The sequence below is a fragment of the Astyanax mexicanus genome, chromosome 10 (assembly GCF_023375975.1).
Source record: "Astyanax mexicanus isolate ESR-SI-001 chromosome 10, AstMex3_surface, whole genome shotgun sequence".
Lineage (NCBI taxonomy): Eukaryota > Metazoa > Chordata > Actinopteri > Characiformes > Acestrorhamphidae > Astyanax > Astyanax mexicanus.
Window position 1 is genome coordinate 45,541,178 of NC_064417.1, and position 18,497 is coordinate 45,559,674.

General features: G+C 35.6%; 1 protein-coding gene across 2 annotated transcripts in view; it reads right to left on the reverse strand.

Moving 5' to 3' along the window:
- The window catches only part of micu3b (mitochondrial calcium uptake family, member 3b), a 33,545-nt gene that overhangs the window by 12,614 nt on the left and 2,434 nt on the right, over positions 1-18,497 (reverse strand). The window contains exons 2-9 of one of the 2 annotated variants that reach the window (XM_007258675.3): positions 17,462-17,606; positions 13,617-13,648; positions 13,446-13,524; positions 7,520-7,567; positions 6,760-6,842; positions 6,586-6,657; positions 5,544-5,585; positions 1,320-1,415 (exon numbers count right to left, since the gene is read on the reverse strand). In XM_007258675.3, coding sequence (XP_007258737.2) covers positions 1,320-1,415; positions 5,544-5,585; positions 6,586-6,657; positions 6,760-6,842; positions 7,520-7,567; positions 13,446-13,524; positions 13,617-13,648; positions 17,462-17,606 — 597 coding nt within the window. The remainder of the gene's footprint in view (positions 1-1,319; positions 1,416-5,543; positions 5,586-6,585; positions 6,658-6,759; positions 6,843-7,519; positions 7,568-13,445; positions 13,525-13,616; positions 13,649-17,461; positions 17,607-18,497) is intronic. The other variant, XM_022684223.2, reaches the window with a different exon arrangement.

Sequence of the window (18,497 nt, forward strand, 5' to 3'; positions counted from 1 at the left end):
TCCAAACTTGCTTATCCACAGGATGAACACAGACACAAACCAGTACAAACAACTGTATGGTGATGAACACACTGATGCTGTTTAGTAGTTTTTAATAAAGCAAAAGTCAGAGACTCATGTTCTAGAACAGAAGCCCTGCTTTTGGCTTTCAGACTGTCTTGTTGAGTAGTGACAGAAAGCCATTCAAGTGGGTTAAATCAAACGTTTGAGCATTATTTAAATAGTCTTTTGAGCAAGGACAGAATAAGGAGCAGTCACCTCATGCCAGACAGCGAACAAGTTACCCGTGCAAAAAAAAAATCTGCATTTTATGTCAGAGTTCTGTCCTTTCAGGTCGGATCTATTGCTGATCATGATAAAGCTTTTCTATAATGCTTTAATTGACCTACTGTATACATGCTCTGCAAACAGCAGTGCTCCTGCAACTGTGGTGAGGTACAAGCTTTTTTGGTGCAATATAGAAACTATAAAAAGTTGTACAGTATATGGAGTCATTTATAAAAAATCTTTTAAACCAAAAATAAAAAAGACTTTAACCCTTCAAAGTTCTACCTAGCAGGACCACACTGTTACACAAGTGTAGTAATGTTAATGAGCCCTGTCCTGATCAATGTCTGTATATAAGCATAGACACCATGTTTGTCTTCCTTATATTTTACAAAATTTAAGCCAAAATTGGACAGCCCCTTTTTCCCAGACCAAGTGCGTCTCAGGTCATCTTCATTGAGTTTTAAGTACAGCCTAAATGACTAGATATAAATGTTTTTTTCCACTGGATAGTTGCCCAAGTTTGCCCAGTAAGTGTAAGGGAAATGTTTCAACAGTGAAAATTGACCATTTAAATTTTCACCAAATTACAGAACAAGAGTTATGCTCTGTTTGCCGCTGAGATTAACCAAAGCTAATACAATCTAATTTAACCCCCTGGAAATACAAAACTGACAATATTAGCACAGGAAAATTTGTTAAAATTAGGGACTGTAGATAAAAAAGGAGAAAAAAGAGGAAATATGGGGACAAGTGGACTGTCCATACTTCTAATAGTCCTTAAAGTAGGGGTGGCTGATTTTACAAAAACATTACAATGCATTGTGATACTTACAGACATGTTCGCAATTTAAAAACAATATTATGTATATAGCAACAAAGCTTGACAAACATATTAATATTATTTTGTAGTCTACACTGACATCTAAAACAGATGTACAGGAAACAAAGACATAAAAAACCTTCACTTTACAAGAGACTACATCTATTCAAAAATGGCATTATAAAATAGATGTCAGGAGACATCAAATGATGAGACAGCAAATATGTACCTCCACCAGATCTGAAAACAGAACTACTTTGGCACCCTGCTTCAGCACATCCCAGAAGCTTCTGGGTTCAAACTCAGCCTGGTCTTTTTTAAGGACCTGCATATCAAAAGCATAGCTGTTAAAAAGGCTTCAGAACAGGCATTTATTAAACAAGAAAACATGCACACACACATGCATATTCATTCAGACAAGAAATCCCTTCAACGCTGAAGGAAATTCAGAATTAGTTTAGCAATATTGCAGTTTTATTAAAGGAATACTGACACAGCTGCTCACTGGCTTTTATATGATCAATTTGATATAAAGGTAAATTACTGTGCTTGCTAATTAAGTATATATTACATATATATATATATATATATATATATACACACACATACAGTAGGACTGGAGTATTCCTTTAATATTGTCTTTGCTCTTACATAGAGGTTATATTAAAACCATCATCATCATGCAGGTTAACTAAATCATTAACTCATCACAAAGATATAGAAAATAGATTGTGCACACAGTAAATAAACTATTTAATTCATTGCAAATAAAACATTTGCAAGTGACTGTAAATAGAATTAATTGGCCTTTAAAGCAGTAACTGTAAAAGTAAAAAAAAATTTTTTTTTGTTACATTTAGTTAGATTTTTATATATATTTATACATTTATATCTTGCACTCTGCAAACAGTCTATTTTCATGCCTTTCACCTACATCTTTTAAATAGCAACTGTGCTTGTGAATTTATCTACACTGATGGGCATTGTGGTTGGAAATGAAGTGTTTTCAGGTAAATTTCTGCATATTGCTATCTTCACTACAGCAAACACAGGTGCACCACTGACTGAATTCAGCCTACACAGACGTCAACAGTCAGACATTTATTGTTATCTTGACAGTGAATTGTATGTCAGTGAGTGAGTAACAGATGCTGTAAATACTGGTGATTCTTGGCTACTCAAACATGTCTTAAAGAGTAACTACACTCTAAGACATGTTTTTACATTAATAGCTGAAATAAGTTGGTCTGTAACAATACAATAATATCACCCTTGCTTGAAAGGCCTAAAATGTAATGCAAATATTAACCAAATTTAAACAGGGGCCGGGGACTTTTATTATGAAGCCCACAATGGCGGATTGGCCACAGTGGCTAATAGCTAACAGGTGAAGTTTCCAAGCTGAATTAATCACTAAATCAACTTCATTCTGCTGGTTAGATTGTGTAGGTTCTGTTGTTTGATATAAAATGTGGAATATGTCTATAGTTCACGCTAATCTTTAATTATTGACCTTCGATTATTGACAATGTAGCTGCCGGCTCAATGTTAGGTAGGTTAAAAGAAGGCCGTCTCAGTGGATGCTAACTTTTTTTTCTGAGATGGATTAATTGGTGTTTTTTTGATAAAGATTGAGGTGACTGTTTTTGATATGTGCATGATAGACTGAGATTTTCAGCTCTGAATCTTAGTAATTTAATAGGTTAAGTTACCATCTTAATGTGGCCCTCAGGTGGGTTTTGATTTATACTGAAATATCGCAAATAAAATGATTAAGTGCTATAAATATTTGAACAATAATTAACAATATTACATTATTGTCGAGCCCTAGTTTAATATACTTTATATGTACAAAAGTAAAGCAACACAGCTTAATTATTAATTATTCAGGTGCTTCTTTCAGTCCTATTGCCACAGCTCACTAAACTCAGCGAGGTACTGTCTGACTGCTGTGGATCATAATGCAGAAAGCAGAGTTCCACACCTGCTGTTTAATATTTTTAATTATTATATATTTGATCCATTATTATTATAATTATCAAGAGTCATTTTCTTTGTTACACAATTTTTTCCATCATCTGTGCCTTGCAGGGATTTGGAAAGGGTAACACACCTGACAAAACACGGTTCTTACGTTTTGCTTTATAACTCCCCAAACAAAACGCAAGATTTATGACTACACACGCAGGTTCAGTCAATAAGGCAACACGCCTTCAATGATCACCACAATGATCTTTTCAAACGCTGCAAAAAAAAAAGCCTATGCTAAATGTCTGTACTGTGCAAATACAGTCTTCTTTGCTTTGCATTGTAATCAATCGCAGTCCTGAGGCATCACAATTAGGACAAATTCATGGTGGGTGGGATTGAAAGAGACAAAAAAAAGCACTTCTGAAAATTCTCAGTACATTTTTTTTTTTTTTCAAAAAATCCTCGGCTTTGCTCTTCTCCGCCGGGACTGGCCCATTCTTCAAGTGTGACTGGCACACCACTCTTCATGGTTTGGCCGTCACAAAAAAGGTAATCTGAGTCCAAATACCACTTTTCAAATAACTGTAAAAATAAAACATGGGGGTCCAGGAGGAATTCTGAGTCTTCAGGTGAGGGCCTTTTAAGCGAGATCTTTGAGACCATGCCTCAGCGACCGCCGCCTGACAGTAGACAAGTAACATAAATCATCTACTCTGCTCTGCCCTGCGCAGTTCGGCTGCACCGCCACACAATGGAGACATGTTTCAGTTTGCATTCGGCCAAGATCCATTAGGGCTGCATTGTCCTGCCTTTCTGAGGCTGAGCCACGCATGAGGGTCACTTCATCTGACTTTATCCAAACACTGCTCTTTAGACGGAAAAAGGACACTGCTCTGAGCTGTCAGGGAAGTCCTGTGATGTAGTTTTAGGCCCAGGTAAGGAGAAAACTTGGTGTCACTTGTTTTACCCAGAAAGGGCCAGTTAGGATGTTGGCTTTTTTATTTTAATCATCCAATCAAGAAGAAGCAGACCTGACTCCACTTGTATCTATAGTTTAATTAGTCATTCTCTGTCTTCAAACAATTTACTACTGATATGATGTCTACTGACCTGCCAATCTTCAAACCCACCTTTTCAGATCTGCTTTTATGTAATTTCTAATACAATTGTTCTTATTTATTTGTATATAATACACTGCCTGGACAAAAAAAGCCACTATCTGGATTTACCCAAGCAAATGACCTGGGGTTGCTGCAGTTGGTCAAGAATGTGCTGAAAGAATGAGGTCAGCTGACTACCTGAATATACTGAATATAGGCCAGGTTATTCCATCAATAGAGTTTTTCTTTCCTGATGGCACTAGCATCTTCCAAAATGACAAAGTCAGGATTCATGGGGCTGGAATTGTAAAAGAGTGATTCAGGGAGCATGAGATCATCATTTTCACACATGGATTGAGAGAGTTCACCACAGAGTCCAGAGCTTAACCTCATTGAGAATCTTTGGGATGTGCTGGATGGAGAAGAGCTGCTTTGTGCAGTGGTCAGACTCTACCATCATCAATGCTGCAAGATCTTGGTGAAAAATTAATGCAACACTGGATTAAAAAAAATATTGTGTCATTGCAGAAGATTATTAAAACAATGCCACAGTGAATGTGTGCAGCAATCAAAGCTAAAGGAGGTCTAAAGAAATATTGGTGTGTGTGACCTTTTTTTTGGCCAGGCAGTGTATTTACCTCTCTTCCTTTTTTGTTTGTTTCATTGAAACTTATTTCAGTGCATCACTTGCCATTCCCTTTAAGAGCCAGGTGTGCTCTGACTTGGCGGATTGCTATTTAAGGGGCGCAGCTACCTGGACGTGTCCAACGCTTCTCAGCAGAAAAACTGACCTGCTTGCTCACGCTGTGAAGGTATGCAAGATGGTTTACAGTAACAGCAGGCATCCACCAAAAATCCCTGAGGAAAAGCAGGCGTGGGAGGAGAATAATGGCGTAGTAGGTATAATATAATAACGTTGATGTAAATTAAAACAACATACCTGCTAACTGGCATGTGCTATGGGTCTGTGCACTGACTGCTGTGCATGTGTAATAAGCAGGAGAGTATGCTTATTGGGCACATGCCAAGATAGCAATAAACATCTGACCGTTGACATCTGTCTAGGTTGAATTCAGTCAGTGGTGCACCTGTGTTTTTCATTCTTATTGTATTGTAAATCTGTTTGTAGAAGTATTTGTATATGGTGTTTGAATTTTTGTTATTGATTGTTTTGTATGTAAAGTGACTTTGAGTCTACCAAAAAGCCCTATAAAAATAAAATGTAAAGAATAGTGATGTCTGATACATTATACAAAGATGCTATTATGAATAATCTATTAATTAATAAGTGCAATCATTCATCATACACATCAACAGGCAGGAACAGAACAAAGTCACGTAAGCATGCTGCTAATGATCCATAAACATGGTAAAATACATACAGCACCGCTTACAGAACCCTGGTATCCATACAGTTCCACGCTCTTCAAGATGATGTAAGGTGGCAACATGCAGAATAAAGAAAAGAGAATAAATTCATATTTTTCACATGATTAGACATGAAACCTCACATTAAGTAACAGTTTAAGTAAAGTTGTTATCAGACATTTACTGAAACTGATCATGTACCTGAGTGTCATAGTAATATTGAGCTTTTAATGATTAACTAAACTGTTTAGAAGTTAGAATAGAGGCTGCAGTCCCAGAAAGAAGCTTTGCTTGTTCTTTGTCTTGGCAAGTTAAAGGGGCATTAAACCCCCTGATTTTAGCTGGGGTAGTTTAGAAGGGGCACTGGGTGATGTATGGGTTTAGAGGCAGGGCAGGCGGGAGAGCTGAGTGGCTGAGATGCAGCAGCAGCAGTGTGCCTCTTATAGCACAGCTGAACCTGAGAGGGCACTGCAGAGGCAGAAATTAGGCTAAAAAACACATTTTTGGGTTTAGTGGCTCTTTAAAAGACATTTTAGAACGTTTGTCACCACTAAATACCAATCTAAACACTATCTAATGTGTGTTGTGCACTCTTTCTTTGCACAACAACTGTACGGTAAATATGAAATGCTATACATTTTTGTAATTTTGTATTACCCTTTTATAAATGGATGCAACTAAAAAATTATTAAAGATATACAGGAACACATGTGGAATTATTTAGTAAAAAAAAAAGTGCGTCATGAGGTAGAGTCACCTGGAATAGATTTTCACCGTCTTAAATGGGTTCCTGGAGATGCTGAACAATAGATGCTGCTTTTCTTTTATGCAGATCATCCCAAACCACCATCTCAGTTCATCAGGTTTAGATCAGGGGATTGTGGAGGACTAACACTTTTTTTACTATTTACTACATAATTCTATATGTGTCCCTTAATTGTTTTCATGTCATCTTATTCTAACCCCAGTATGTACAACATGCATAAGGTAACTCTAATGGTGAGAGTTATTAGTACAAATAATAACTGCATAATATTATAAACACTATTTTCTTACCAGCTGAGACGTGCTGTCTGAATCTCCACCCCGCTCTTTTTTGTCATTTTTCTTTCGAAAAATTTCCTCCAGCTAAATGGGAAAAGTTATTACAGTGACTTTACATTTGTTCATTCATTACATAAGTGCAGTCATACTGTATATTAAACCAATCAATGAGAAAAAAAGACGTACCACTGTAAACTCCCTCTTATCCACCATTGCATTTCCGTCTGCGTCAAACATGTTGAAAGCTATTCTGAAGCCTGCACGAGGTTCTAAAAAAAAAGATTATTCATGCTCATTTAATTATTTGAAATCCCAAATCATATTAAATCTGTATCATTTGTTTATTATTACAATAAACATGTATAATACAATATCAGCTATGCACAGTGTTTTGAGAGTAACTAAACCAGCATATCATTTTTTCAACAAAACATTTAAGAAAAAAATGATGTTCAGTTCTAAAATTAAATAACAGAGTTGTACAGTAAATACCACATTTCTTACCCCAAATAAAGTCACATTCTTTTATTTATACATCAAAGAGCAACGTATTTAAAAAGAAAACGGAATAAATATATACTGTTGTAACTTTTATGGCAAAGCTAGAATTTGGATTTCGGCCAAAACTCACACTATAACTTTGTATGAATAAATTTTTTCTTTTAAAAAAGATTTGCAGTCTAGGACTAGGGTTAATACCTGCCTGGATTACCTGAGTTGAAATATTAAATAAAATTAAATTAAATTAAGAGCTAATTTTTATTATAACTTGTACCTCCAACACAGATCTGCCAAAATCAAAATAGTAACTTGCATGATTGCCAGTAGGAACCTCTACTTTAAATGCTTTTTTATATTAAAAATGAATTAATGCAAAGCAAAAGTGCATACACACACACACACACACAAACACACACATACAGAGAACCTGAACATATCTACTCACTTGTCAAAATGCACAGAAGAAAGAGATACTCTGTGTATGAGATGATTCCTGCAAAACAAACACACAAGCACACAATACACACTTCTTGACAGCTGAAGAAGACTTACAAACTGTGATCCTAAACCCTGCCCTTCAAATCAAACAGAATATCATGTGTCGTTTTAAAGCTCAGCGTCCCCCCATTGATAACATCTACAGGGATCCCCTTCTTAACTCCTTTCTGGTGTTCTTTCCACACAAATAGAGACGCCGAAAGTCGAGTAATCAGGCCGGACACAAACCCAAACAAAAGCAGCCCGAAGCGACTGGCTCCTGGGCCGAGCTCTGTTTGTTTTCCTAGGTGTAAAACATTCTGGAGTGATCTGTCACTGATTGCGGACGGCTGATGCGAGGTTCGTGTTCTTCTTTCAGGCCCGCTAGTCCTTTTGTTGTGCGGAAAGCGAGAAAAGGAAGAGCAACTGTCAGGACTCGGCCCGGGAGAGACTTAAGGAGAATTGTTGCAGCCGCTGAAAGCATTCCCAAGCTTTTGTTTGCAGGCACAGATAGTGACTGGAGCACAGATAGTTCAGGGTGACTGCTCTGAGTGTTGTGGGAAAATGACAGCAGTATGCTTAGTGAACAGGATAAAAGAAAACTCTCTGCAAGAGCACGAGTTACTACATCTAGACCCGGTGCTTAAAGCACATCTCTGCGGCTTTTAAAGAAGTATTCAGAATCATATCTCTTTATAGAGACTCTCTTTGTAAGATTGGTAAAGATGGAGTTAAGATTATGTCTATTTATTTAGGCTTAGTAAAGTTGGTAAAGGTGTATTTAGGATCATATCTCTTTATAAAGACTCTTTGTATGGTTATTAAATACGTATTAGTATCATATCTTTTGTAGAGGCTCTTTGTAAGATTGGTAAAGATGGAATTAAGATTGTGTCTGTTTATTTAGGCTTAGTAAGGTTGGTTAAGATGTGTTTGGGATCATATCTCTTTAAGAAGACTCTTTGTAAGATAGTTTAGCATGTATTTAGGATCGTTCTTCTTTATATAGAATATTTGCATGGTTATTAAATAAGTATTAGGATCGTATCTTTTATAGAGGCTCTTTATAAGATTGGTAAAGGTGTATTTGGGATCATATCTCTTTATGAAGATTCTTTGTAAGATAGTTTAGCATGTATTTAGGATCGTTCTTCTTTATATAGAATATTTGCATGGTTATTAAATAAGTATTAGGATCGTATCTTTTATAGAGGCTCTTTATAAGATTGGTAAAGGTGTATTTGGGGTCATATCTCTTTATGAAGACTCTTTGTATGGTTTTTAAATAAGTATTAGGATCGTATCTCTTTGTAGAGACTCTCTTTGTAAGATTGGTAAAAATGAATTTAGGATTATGTCTATTTATTTAGGCTTGGTAAGGTTGGTAAAGATATATTTAGGATCATATCTCTTTGTGAAGACTCCTTGTAAGATAGTTTAGCATGTATTTAGGATCATCCTTCTTTATATAGACTATTTGCATGGTTATTAAATAAGTATTAGGATCATATATTTTATAGAGGACCTTTGTAAGATTTGTAAAGATGGATTAAGGCTAATATCTATTTATTTAGGCTTAGTAAGGTTGGTAAAGGTGATTTAGGATCATATCTTTTTATGAAGACTCTTCGTAAGATAGTTTAATATGTATTTAGGAATATCCCTTTATATATACTATTTATGTAGTTATTAAGTGTGTATTAGGATCTTATCTTTTATAAAGATGTAAAGATGTATTTGGAATAATGTATGTTCATGTAGGATTTGTAAGCATGATAAATATATGTTTATGATGATCTCCATGTATGTAGACTCTTTGTAGAATTGGTAATGATGTATATAAGACCACTCATGCAATGGTTGTAACGGTTAATACATCTAGAAAAGATAATGCACAAAAATAACGCACTAAGAAGGAGCTGCTGGAATTTAAATAATTTTTATGGGCCATGGATTTAGCATTGTAAATGCACAATTTCCTAGTCAGACCACACCAGTAATCATTTACAAATCTGCCTGAGCAGTAGCTGCATGATGAGTTATTTTTCTTGCATGTATTTAGCATGATATCTCTTTATCTCTTTACATATGTTCACGCATGGCCACTCTGTTCCATCAAAAACAAAGACGTAACTCAAGCCTAGATAAAGCTAGAGCTAGATAAACAACACAGAATAGTTATACAGCAACATTAGTTCAGGCTTGATCTATTTGCGCAGAAGGAAAAGGGCTCTGCAGCCTCCCAGACAAGAAATCACACACCTCCAGTCTTGCAGAAAGAAACAGAGCCCATATGCTCAAGTAGTCCCTGTCAGGAACACAAAGATCCACAGACACAATTCACACAGAGTGTCAGTGTGAGAGCTGTAATCCAACGCCATTCTTAGTATTCATACTGTCCTCAGTGATGGGGGGCTGTCAGTGGGACAAGTCTCAACACTGCAGAGTTCAAACAGCTTTTCGTGTTGTCTGAAGCAAGGCTTTGTTCTATAGATCAGCCCTCTTTCTTCTAAACCTAAACCCTAAGTGCACCTTCAGAATTTAACGGCTAAATTAAAAACTCGGGTTGCAGCACTGACACTCGCATTAAGCCACAGAACACACGGAACACGGCTAACACGCTGCCGCCGCCGCCGCTGCTGCTGCTGTGAGATGTATAATGTGCTACTCTACTCTTTGGACTGATTCTTGGCAGCAGTTTTGCCACAGTGGTTGCAGTAATTCCTCTTCTTAAAATTGTTCGGAAAGAACAATTTGTGTTACACTGATAACATTTAACGTTCTTCCTTCTCGTTTTGGCTTTGATCTGCCAACAGATTTCCATAAAGGAAACATCAGTCATGGTACTTCTAGAATGCTGTCATTTTTATGGGTGTAAGAGAATATCGATATATATCAAAGTATCACAGTGTTATGTTTTTTTTTTCAATAAAGTATCTATTCTTTAAAACACAGTATTGATTTTAATTATTAGTTTACATGTAAAGAATGGTCATACAGTCAGACAGTAGTTCATTTTGTGTTGTGTTTAATCCTCGACCACTAGAGGGCAGTGTTGTACTCTGCCTTCAAATCCCACTCTTCTGATTGGATAAAATCTAACTTTTTTTACTCATATTTCCATAAATATGGGTGTGTCTTTTATACTATGAGATTTAAAGTAAAATTTCATAAAACAATGGCAATATATCACATTGTTTAGAATATAGTGCAATACATCTAATATATCTAATAATATATCTAATGCTGATATTTATAATATAATAATACAGTATAGTGATAGGTATCATAACACCAGGTTCTTGATAATACACTGCTCTCAACATTTTCACTAAAATACAATAGATATTTATAAAATTTAGTCATTATATAAGTCATTATATAACATTATTATAATTTATTCATGTATACATCTAAATAACCTATATTCTGTCAAACTGAAATACTAAATTAGTAATTACTATTATTATGATTTATTAATGTGGTTATAATCTGAATAATTTGAAAAACAAAATTATGTGTAATGTTATAATGTTATATATTTAAGTTGTAATGTAAATGTAGATATTTTTAATATGAAAATAATCTACATATTTTCAATTCTGAGTGTCTGAGTGTAGCACATTTACAGAGCTACTAAACAGTGATTGTAATTTTGAGTCATATCTGATTTAGTGTTTGTCTGAGTGCTTTAATTACCTCAGAGCCTCGTGGCAGGTAATGTGTGTTTGTCACCTTCATATCTGAGTTTCCCCTCAAGCAAAGTCACAGTTGTGCTAGATTACAAGATAAGATTAAATATACAGCCAACGCGCCAGATCACAGTCACTGTCTGCAGAAGAGCTGCACTGTCCTGTGGTTCTGCTCAGATCGAGGGAATTGAGGATGATATCTAAATATTATTTTAACATGACATTAAAGGGGACATATTATACCTGTTTTTACACAAGTTAGAATAGGTCTATGGGCTGTATAAAACATGCCAGGGTGGTTCTATGCAAGTTTTATTATTGTGATGTTACAATAAGGAAGCATCCAAACGGCTCATAGAAGCATATGATTCCTGACAGCAAACTTTTTCAGATGAATTACAGAAAATGTACAGATGGATGTTTTGTTTTCATGCTTGGGTTGTTTACAGGGGCAGTCGTAACCCAAACAGAAATACAAAATCACAATAAAAGTGAGTTTTGCATAATATGTCCCCTTTAAGGCTTCTTTTTATTAAAGACATTTAGGCCCAATTCCATTTTACCCCATGGCCTTACCACTTACCCCTACCCCTTCTGTTTTGTGCGTACACGCCAAGGGGAAGGAGTGTCCCGATTCTTGTTTTGGCTGAAGGGGTAGGTTAGGGGAAGGGATAGGGCTTGTTAGCCCTTCCTACAGAGATTTTTCAGATGCACAGTTAAAACCAAAGGGTTTAAGAATCACTGGTAAAAAAGCTAATTTCAGCTCCCTATCAAAGAGAAATTAAGGAACATACAATAACAATTAATTTCTGCACAATACCCCCCTTTCTAAATACATACAATGCCCTAAAGTAAACTAGTTATAGAGAAACTAGCAGCTAGTTTACTGAACTTTAGCACTCCACTGTCTGCTTTCATATCAGCCCAGCAGGGTATTGGGTGGGTTGTCCCAATTCTTAGGGGGAGGATTTCACCCTTTTCCTCTGTTCCAAGGGGAAGGGTTACACTTGAAAAGAAGGGGTAGGGGTTAGTGGTAGGGCCAAAAGGTTGAAATGAGATTGGGCCTTAGAACGGCTTGGTAGTTTAACCCTTGTGTGGTGTTCGGGTCTGTGGGACCCGTTTCATTTTTCATCAAATGATACAATTTTTTTTTTTCTAACTCAAACTCATTGGCATTTGCTCATTTTTTGTGAAAAACATATATCAAAACACATTTTCGATAAACAAACACTGTACACCCCACACACCCCCCTACACGTTTATATTACATACAGTATGTTTGGCCAAGGGCTAATAAACATTGCTTCATTTGTAAATTTGAAATTAAACAAATTTTCTACTCATATCTTGAGTTTAATTCATTTTCTTTTACATTTTATTAAAAAACTAATAAAAAAAAGAGTAGCACTTTTTGAAAGAAATGTAACATAAGAAAGGTAAAGGGCAAATATTAACCATGTAAGCTGTTTATATTGCTTGCAATTTAGGTGAAGCAAGCATGTGTAAAGCATTTTAATGTAAAATTGCTTAATTTAGCTGAATTAAAAACAAGTAACAAAGTAAACGAGTAACAAAAATATGAACACCACACAAGGGTTAAACAAGATTAAAGCAGAAGTAAAAAGCTCTAAAAACTATTTCATATAAAACCCTGCTCTCAAATTTGCAACCAAACAAAACAAATTTTTGCTAATTTTGCACATTTTTTCAAGCTCCAACTATTTCTAAGCTACTTCACTACCCAACTATGATCCTTGATTTAAGAGTTCCTGGCATAATGTCGTTCTTGGTTCCTGGTATGATCTAAATGAGCTTGTAAGGCAAAATATGCCTGGATTTTCATCCTAAACCCGTCTCAGTGAAGGATATTCAGACCTTCATTGTGAATTACCTCGTACATCTTTACCTTCTTACATCATGCTCCAAGCTGAGGCTGGGCAGTAACCACTTTTCACATACCATCTTACTATTTCAAAATCTTACCCCAGTACACAGTATTACCGGGGCAGGGAGTAAGTTAGCATCAGCTGTGCAAGTAGCGCAGGTTGTGGAGCGTTTATGTGGCTACCGTTCAGATTAAGAGTTAATGGATCTATGTTAATGTACTATTGGTTATTTTTCCATGAATTACACCCAAACTTGATCAAACTAGCACAGATAACGTATTGTAAATGTGAATATTTATCTTTAGTAAAGTCTTACCTTTTTCACACAAGTTCCTGAAGAACCTAGAAGATCCTTTCCAAATTGGAGGAGTGTCTGAGAGCATCTTTTCTAAATCCTTAAAAAAAAAAAAAAAAAAAGAAGAATTTATCATTGAATCAGATGTATTATTTAAGCAGTTAACATCATAATAGACATTAATGATTGTACCTGTTTTGTTAGGGATCTCCAAAACTTCTTTTCTGAAAAAAAGAAGAAACGACATATGAGTACAGGAAGCACATGGATCAGTATAGACCTGTCATGATAATATATTGTCAGGTCTTTAATAATTTTTGCTGATATTGCCCAATGTGTTTAGATACGGAGGAAAACCTACTAACATGAATGAGTGGTTATGTATAACATCAACAGTGGTTATGTATAATCTACAGCTCTGGAAAAATAAAAGAGACCACTTCAGTTTCTAAATCAGTTTCTTTGATTTTGTTATTTATAGGGATATATTTGTGTAAAATGAACATTGTTGTTTTATTCTATAAACTACAGACAACATTTCTCCCAAATCTTAAATAAAAATATTATCATTTAGAGCATTTATTTGCAAAAGATTAGAAATGGCTGAAATAATTAAAAAGATGCAGAGCTTTCAGCCCTCAAATAATGCAAAGAAAACAAGTTAATGTTCATAAAGTTTTAAGTGTTCAAAAATTAATATTTGGTGGAATAATCCTGGTTTTTAATCACAGTTTTCATGCATCTTACCACCAGTTTCCACCAGTCTTACACACTGCTTTTGGATAACTTTACGCCACTCCTTGCCAAATGTGTTTAGCTTGTGTCATCCATCTTCTTCTTGATTATATTCCAGAGGTTTTCAATTTGGTAAAATCAAAGAAACTTACAATTTTTAAGTCTCTTTTTTTCCAGGGCTGTATATATTTACCATATATATGGTGTTAAACTTAAAATAATATTGATCATCACAATATTTATTGTAACAGGACAATTGATTAGGGATAGATTCAATTTAGCTTAATTTCGATTAATTTTTGATATTTTATTTGTAATTAGATGAGAGCATTAATAAGGTGTCAGTGAACGTTTAGGAAAATCTTGATATTGTATGATATCACAATATTTTGTTTTACAATACTGTATCAATTACTTTTTTATATGTAAAGCTTGGTGTTAGACAGTGATTAATTTTGTGTTTTGTTTAAACCTCGGCCACTAGAGGGCAGTGTTGTACTCTGGTACTAGATCCCATTGTTTTAATTGGATAAAACGTTAACTTTCCTTTTAACGTCTTACGAACACACAGCCCTATGGACTGTATATTAACACAGTAAGCTAATCTGGTTTATTCTAATACTTTTCTCAGTCTGGGTATAGGTCTAGGTAACATTATCAGGACAGATTCAAATCATAAATCCTGTAAACAATGACAGCAATGTGGTGATCTTACTGCTTAAAACTGTAAAGGCAAGTTGCAAAGGAATGACAAGGCCGTGCTGCAGCGATAAGGCAGAGGGGTCATAAAATGCTTGACTGACTGAACACATTCCTCCTCTCTCAGCAGTCTGACCAGAATCATGAAGGTGTTCCCCACAAACTGCAGCCTCAGGAACAAGTCTGCTAAAATTCAGACAGCGCCGCCCCTCAAAAATGCAGGTGCACCTAAAAACTGCTCCCTGCATCTCACAGCAATTTAAACCCATCCTGGAGCTCAGGCTTTTAAAATACAGTATAATTAAATAAAATCTCCAATAGGTTCAAAAACGTCAAGATGAACAATCCAAAAAAAAAAACACAGAACATTTTAGTAATTTTAGCCAATCACAAGTTAATATATGACTCACTTCTTATGTTTACATCATGAAATTCAATGATGTGCAATTATGGCCCTCTGGTCAGCCTTTCACAAACAAGCACAGCTAGAGCACATCCAGAACTGCCTTTATAGCCACGGCATAAAACCATAAATACCATTATGCCTTTCTGTTGAGCGTACGCCATTAAAAATGTGCTGAAGCAGTGATGCAACCTGTGCCCTTTATATTAGAGTTCACATTTTATTCTCTCTGAACGGTCCAGGAAGTCCAGCTTTCAGCTAGCAGCTAAAACACACGTGGTAGAAGTGTGCACTCAGCTCCCGGACAACAGTGGCCCATTTCTGGAGATTTAAAGAGCTCGTATTATAGAAAACCAACGTTTTACTGGAGAGAGTTTTATGTGGTGTGTAAACACTGTTAAAAGTTTAAAGCGTGCCCTTCACTTCCTACACACTTCATATAGAGAAACTAATTTGAAAACACTCCTGGGTTTTGCTGGGTTTGCGATGGCACAAAAAATATATATATTTAATATAATTACATAGTTATAGCGAAATGTAGCTTATATGTTTGTGTCAAAATGTAAAAAGAGTATTTGAGCTATGGGTGCACTGTAAAAAATAATTATTTTGGTTGAAACTGAAACCAAACAAACTGAAACCAAATACCAAATAACAAAAAAGACTAAAACACTAAACAAATTTCATTGTTTGATATAAAATGTTGTATATTTTTACTTCCTCCTAACTGGGAAAGTGTTTTATTTTTTTGGAATTTAAGTAATTTAGATTGCTCAGTATTATTAAATCTCTACTTTAGGATTATATTATATTTTATTGTGGTACAGAACCTAGATTCACTTTTTGGAACTTTATCTTGTTTATGATCATTGTGTATGGGCATTGAATTATAGTGAGGCAAATTTTAAATCATTTTATAAATACTTTTACTTCTCAAACATTTTGCCTACAATTAGCAGACATGGACTACATACTACATGCCATATATAGTATTTAAATCCCAACAAGCAAAAAATAATAAATTATGAGTTTATTTTAGGCTCAGAAACAAAAGAACTGGCCAGAACTTTCTGATATACAGCTCTGGAAAAATAAGAGAGCACTTAAAAATTATACAGTATTATACAGTATTATACATACTGCTATCCTATGACTTTTTGGCATGTCTGTGAACCCCTATACAGCTCTGGAAAAAAATGAGAGACCACTTAAAAATGATGAGTTTCTTTGATTTTACCAAATTGAAAACCTCTGGAATATAATCAAGAGAAGGATGGATGATCACAAGCCATCAAACCAAGCTGAACTGCTTGAATTTTCTGCACCAGGAGTAAAGGCATAAAGTTATCCAAAAGCAGTGTGTAAGACTGGTGGAGGAGAACATGCCAAGATGCATGAAAATTGTGATTAAAAACAGGAGTTATTACACCAAATATTGTTTTCTGAACTTTTAAAACTTTACAAATATGAACTTGTTTTCTTTGCATTGTTTGAGGTCTAAAAGCTCTGCATATTTTTCATTTTCTGCAAATAAATGCTCTAAATGACAATTTTTTATTTGGAATTTGGGAGAAATGTTGTCCATAGTTATAGTTATAGTTATATACTTATAAATAGCAAAAATAGAGAATTGTCAGAAGAGATTTTTCCAAAGCTGTATACTGGTATTTAATGGTGCAGTGGAACTGGGCCAAGGAAGGATAAACAATGGGTGTTGTCGATCTCATCCTTGCTTTAACCTTTCTCCCAGCAACATAGAAATGCCATCTGATCATAAAACAATACATAACTACATCACAAATCAATTCTCTGACTCAAACCTGTCCTGATGTCCACCATGTATAACAGCTATTACATCTTACATCCTACAGTTCTCCCTCACAGCTGGGAAATCCTGTAGGGATCAAATGCATGTTTGGTTATGGTTCTGCAGATTTTTGCAACAGAAATGGGCCGTAAGTGTTATGCTGGTGCAGATGGCTATCTTTATGCAGGTGTTATGACTCCATTAGCAGTGACCAGTCATAGCTACCTTTATAGAGCTACTAGGTGGTTTGCTTGGATGAAACATCTGTGTAACATCTGAGATGTCATGTTTATCCTTCTCAATCAATATAAAGCTACATGTAGAGCACCTGTTCTTTGAACTGAACTACACACAGCTGAATGCTGGATGAGAGGATATTGGATCAGTGCTTACTCTTGGGCTCACTCATGGTCACTGACTCGATGAAGTCCAGCGGAGTCATGTAAAGCTGTCCTTCGTATTCCAGTGAACTAAAGAGGCGGAACCGGTGCTCGTGGGCCGACATTGTAATATTCTCATCGTCAATGCGTATCTTAGTCTGCAATGAAAAACACACACATAAAATAATTTTCATTAAACATATAATTACCAATGTAAAGAATCTTTAGACTGTTTTTTGTTAATCCTTAACTTTATTATATACACCTATTTGACAAAAAATGATTTGTTGAATTGTTGAATTGGAACAAAACTTTACATGTGTGAATATAATGATGCTATATATATATTTATACAGTAACAAATATCAAACATTTGTACACACCTTCTCATTCAATGTTTTTATTTATTTTTTCCTACATTGTAAATGAATGCTACAGTCATTCAGACTATGAAAAATTACGTAAGGAATCATGTAGTATCTTGTCGTAAGTGTTAAACACTCCAATATACTCTGTTAACTAGGGTGCAGTCCTGATGAGAGACAGTTTCATCATACTGTCTTTGATTGTCTTTGCAACAGCACTAACTGACCTTCAATTCTTAAAAATAAACCCTTGCTGTGGGTTTTTGAGCATTATCTTGCTAAAAAATGACAGTTGGAACCCCTACTATAAGCCACAGGATATCCTGCACATATTGTTGAGCTGTTAACGTCCAACGCATTACACTATGACTGACTGTCTAATGCAGTGCAAAGCAAATGCAAATGTTCTTCCTTTTTATGTGTATTCCCCACATTGTTAAGTGTTGACCATCAAAATATCAGTGGGTATTTTTTATGCATATCTTTACAAGCTGGTCCCTCCACATGACTGAGCACCCAAATGTCCGCAAACATTGATACGAAGAGCCCAAGCTCACGAGGACAGAGCTGATGTCTTTCCCAGGTGGCGGGCAGCCAGGCCCACTGGGCACCAAGCAAACACCCTGGGAATGTGTGCCCCTGCTACTTATTACCCACATCAAATGTCAGCCTTGCTGCCAAGCT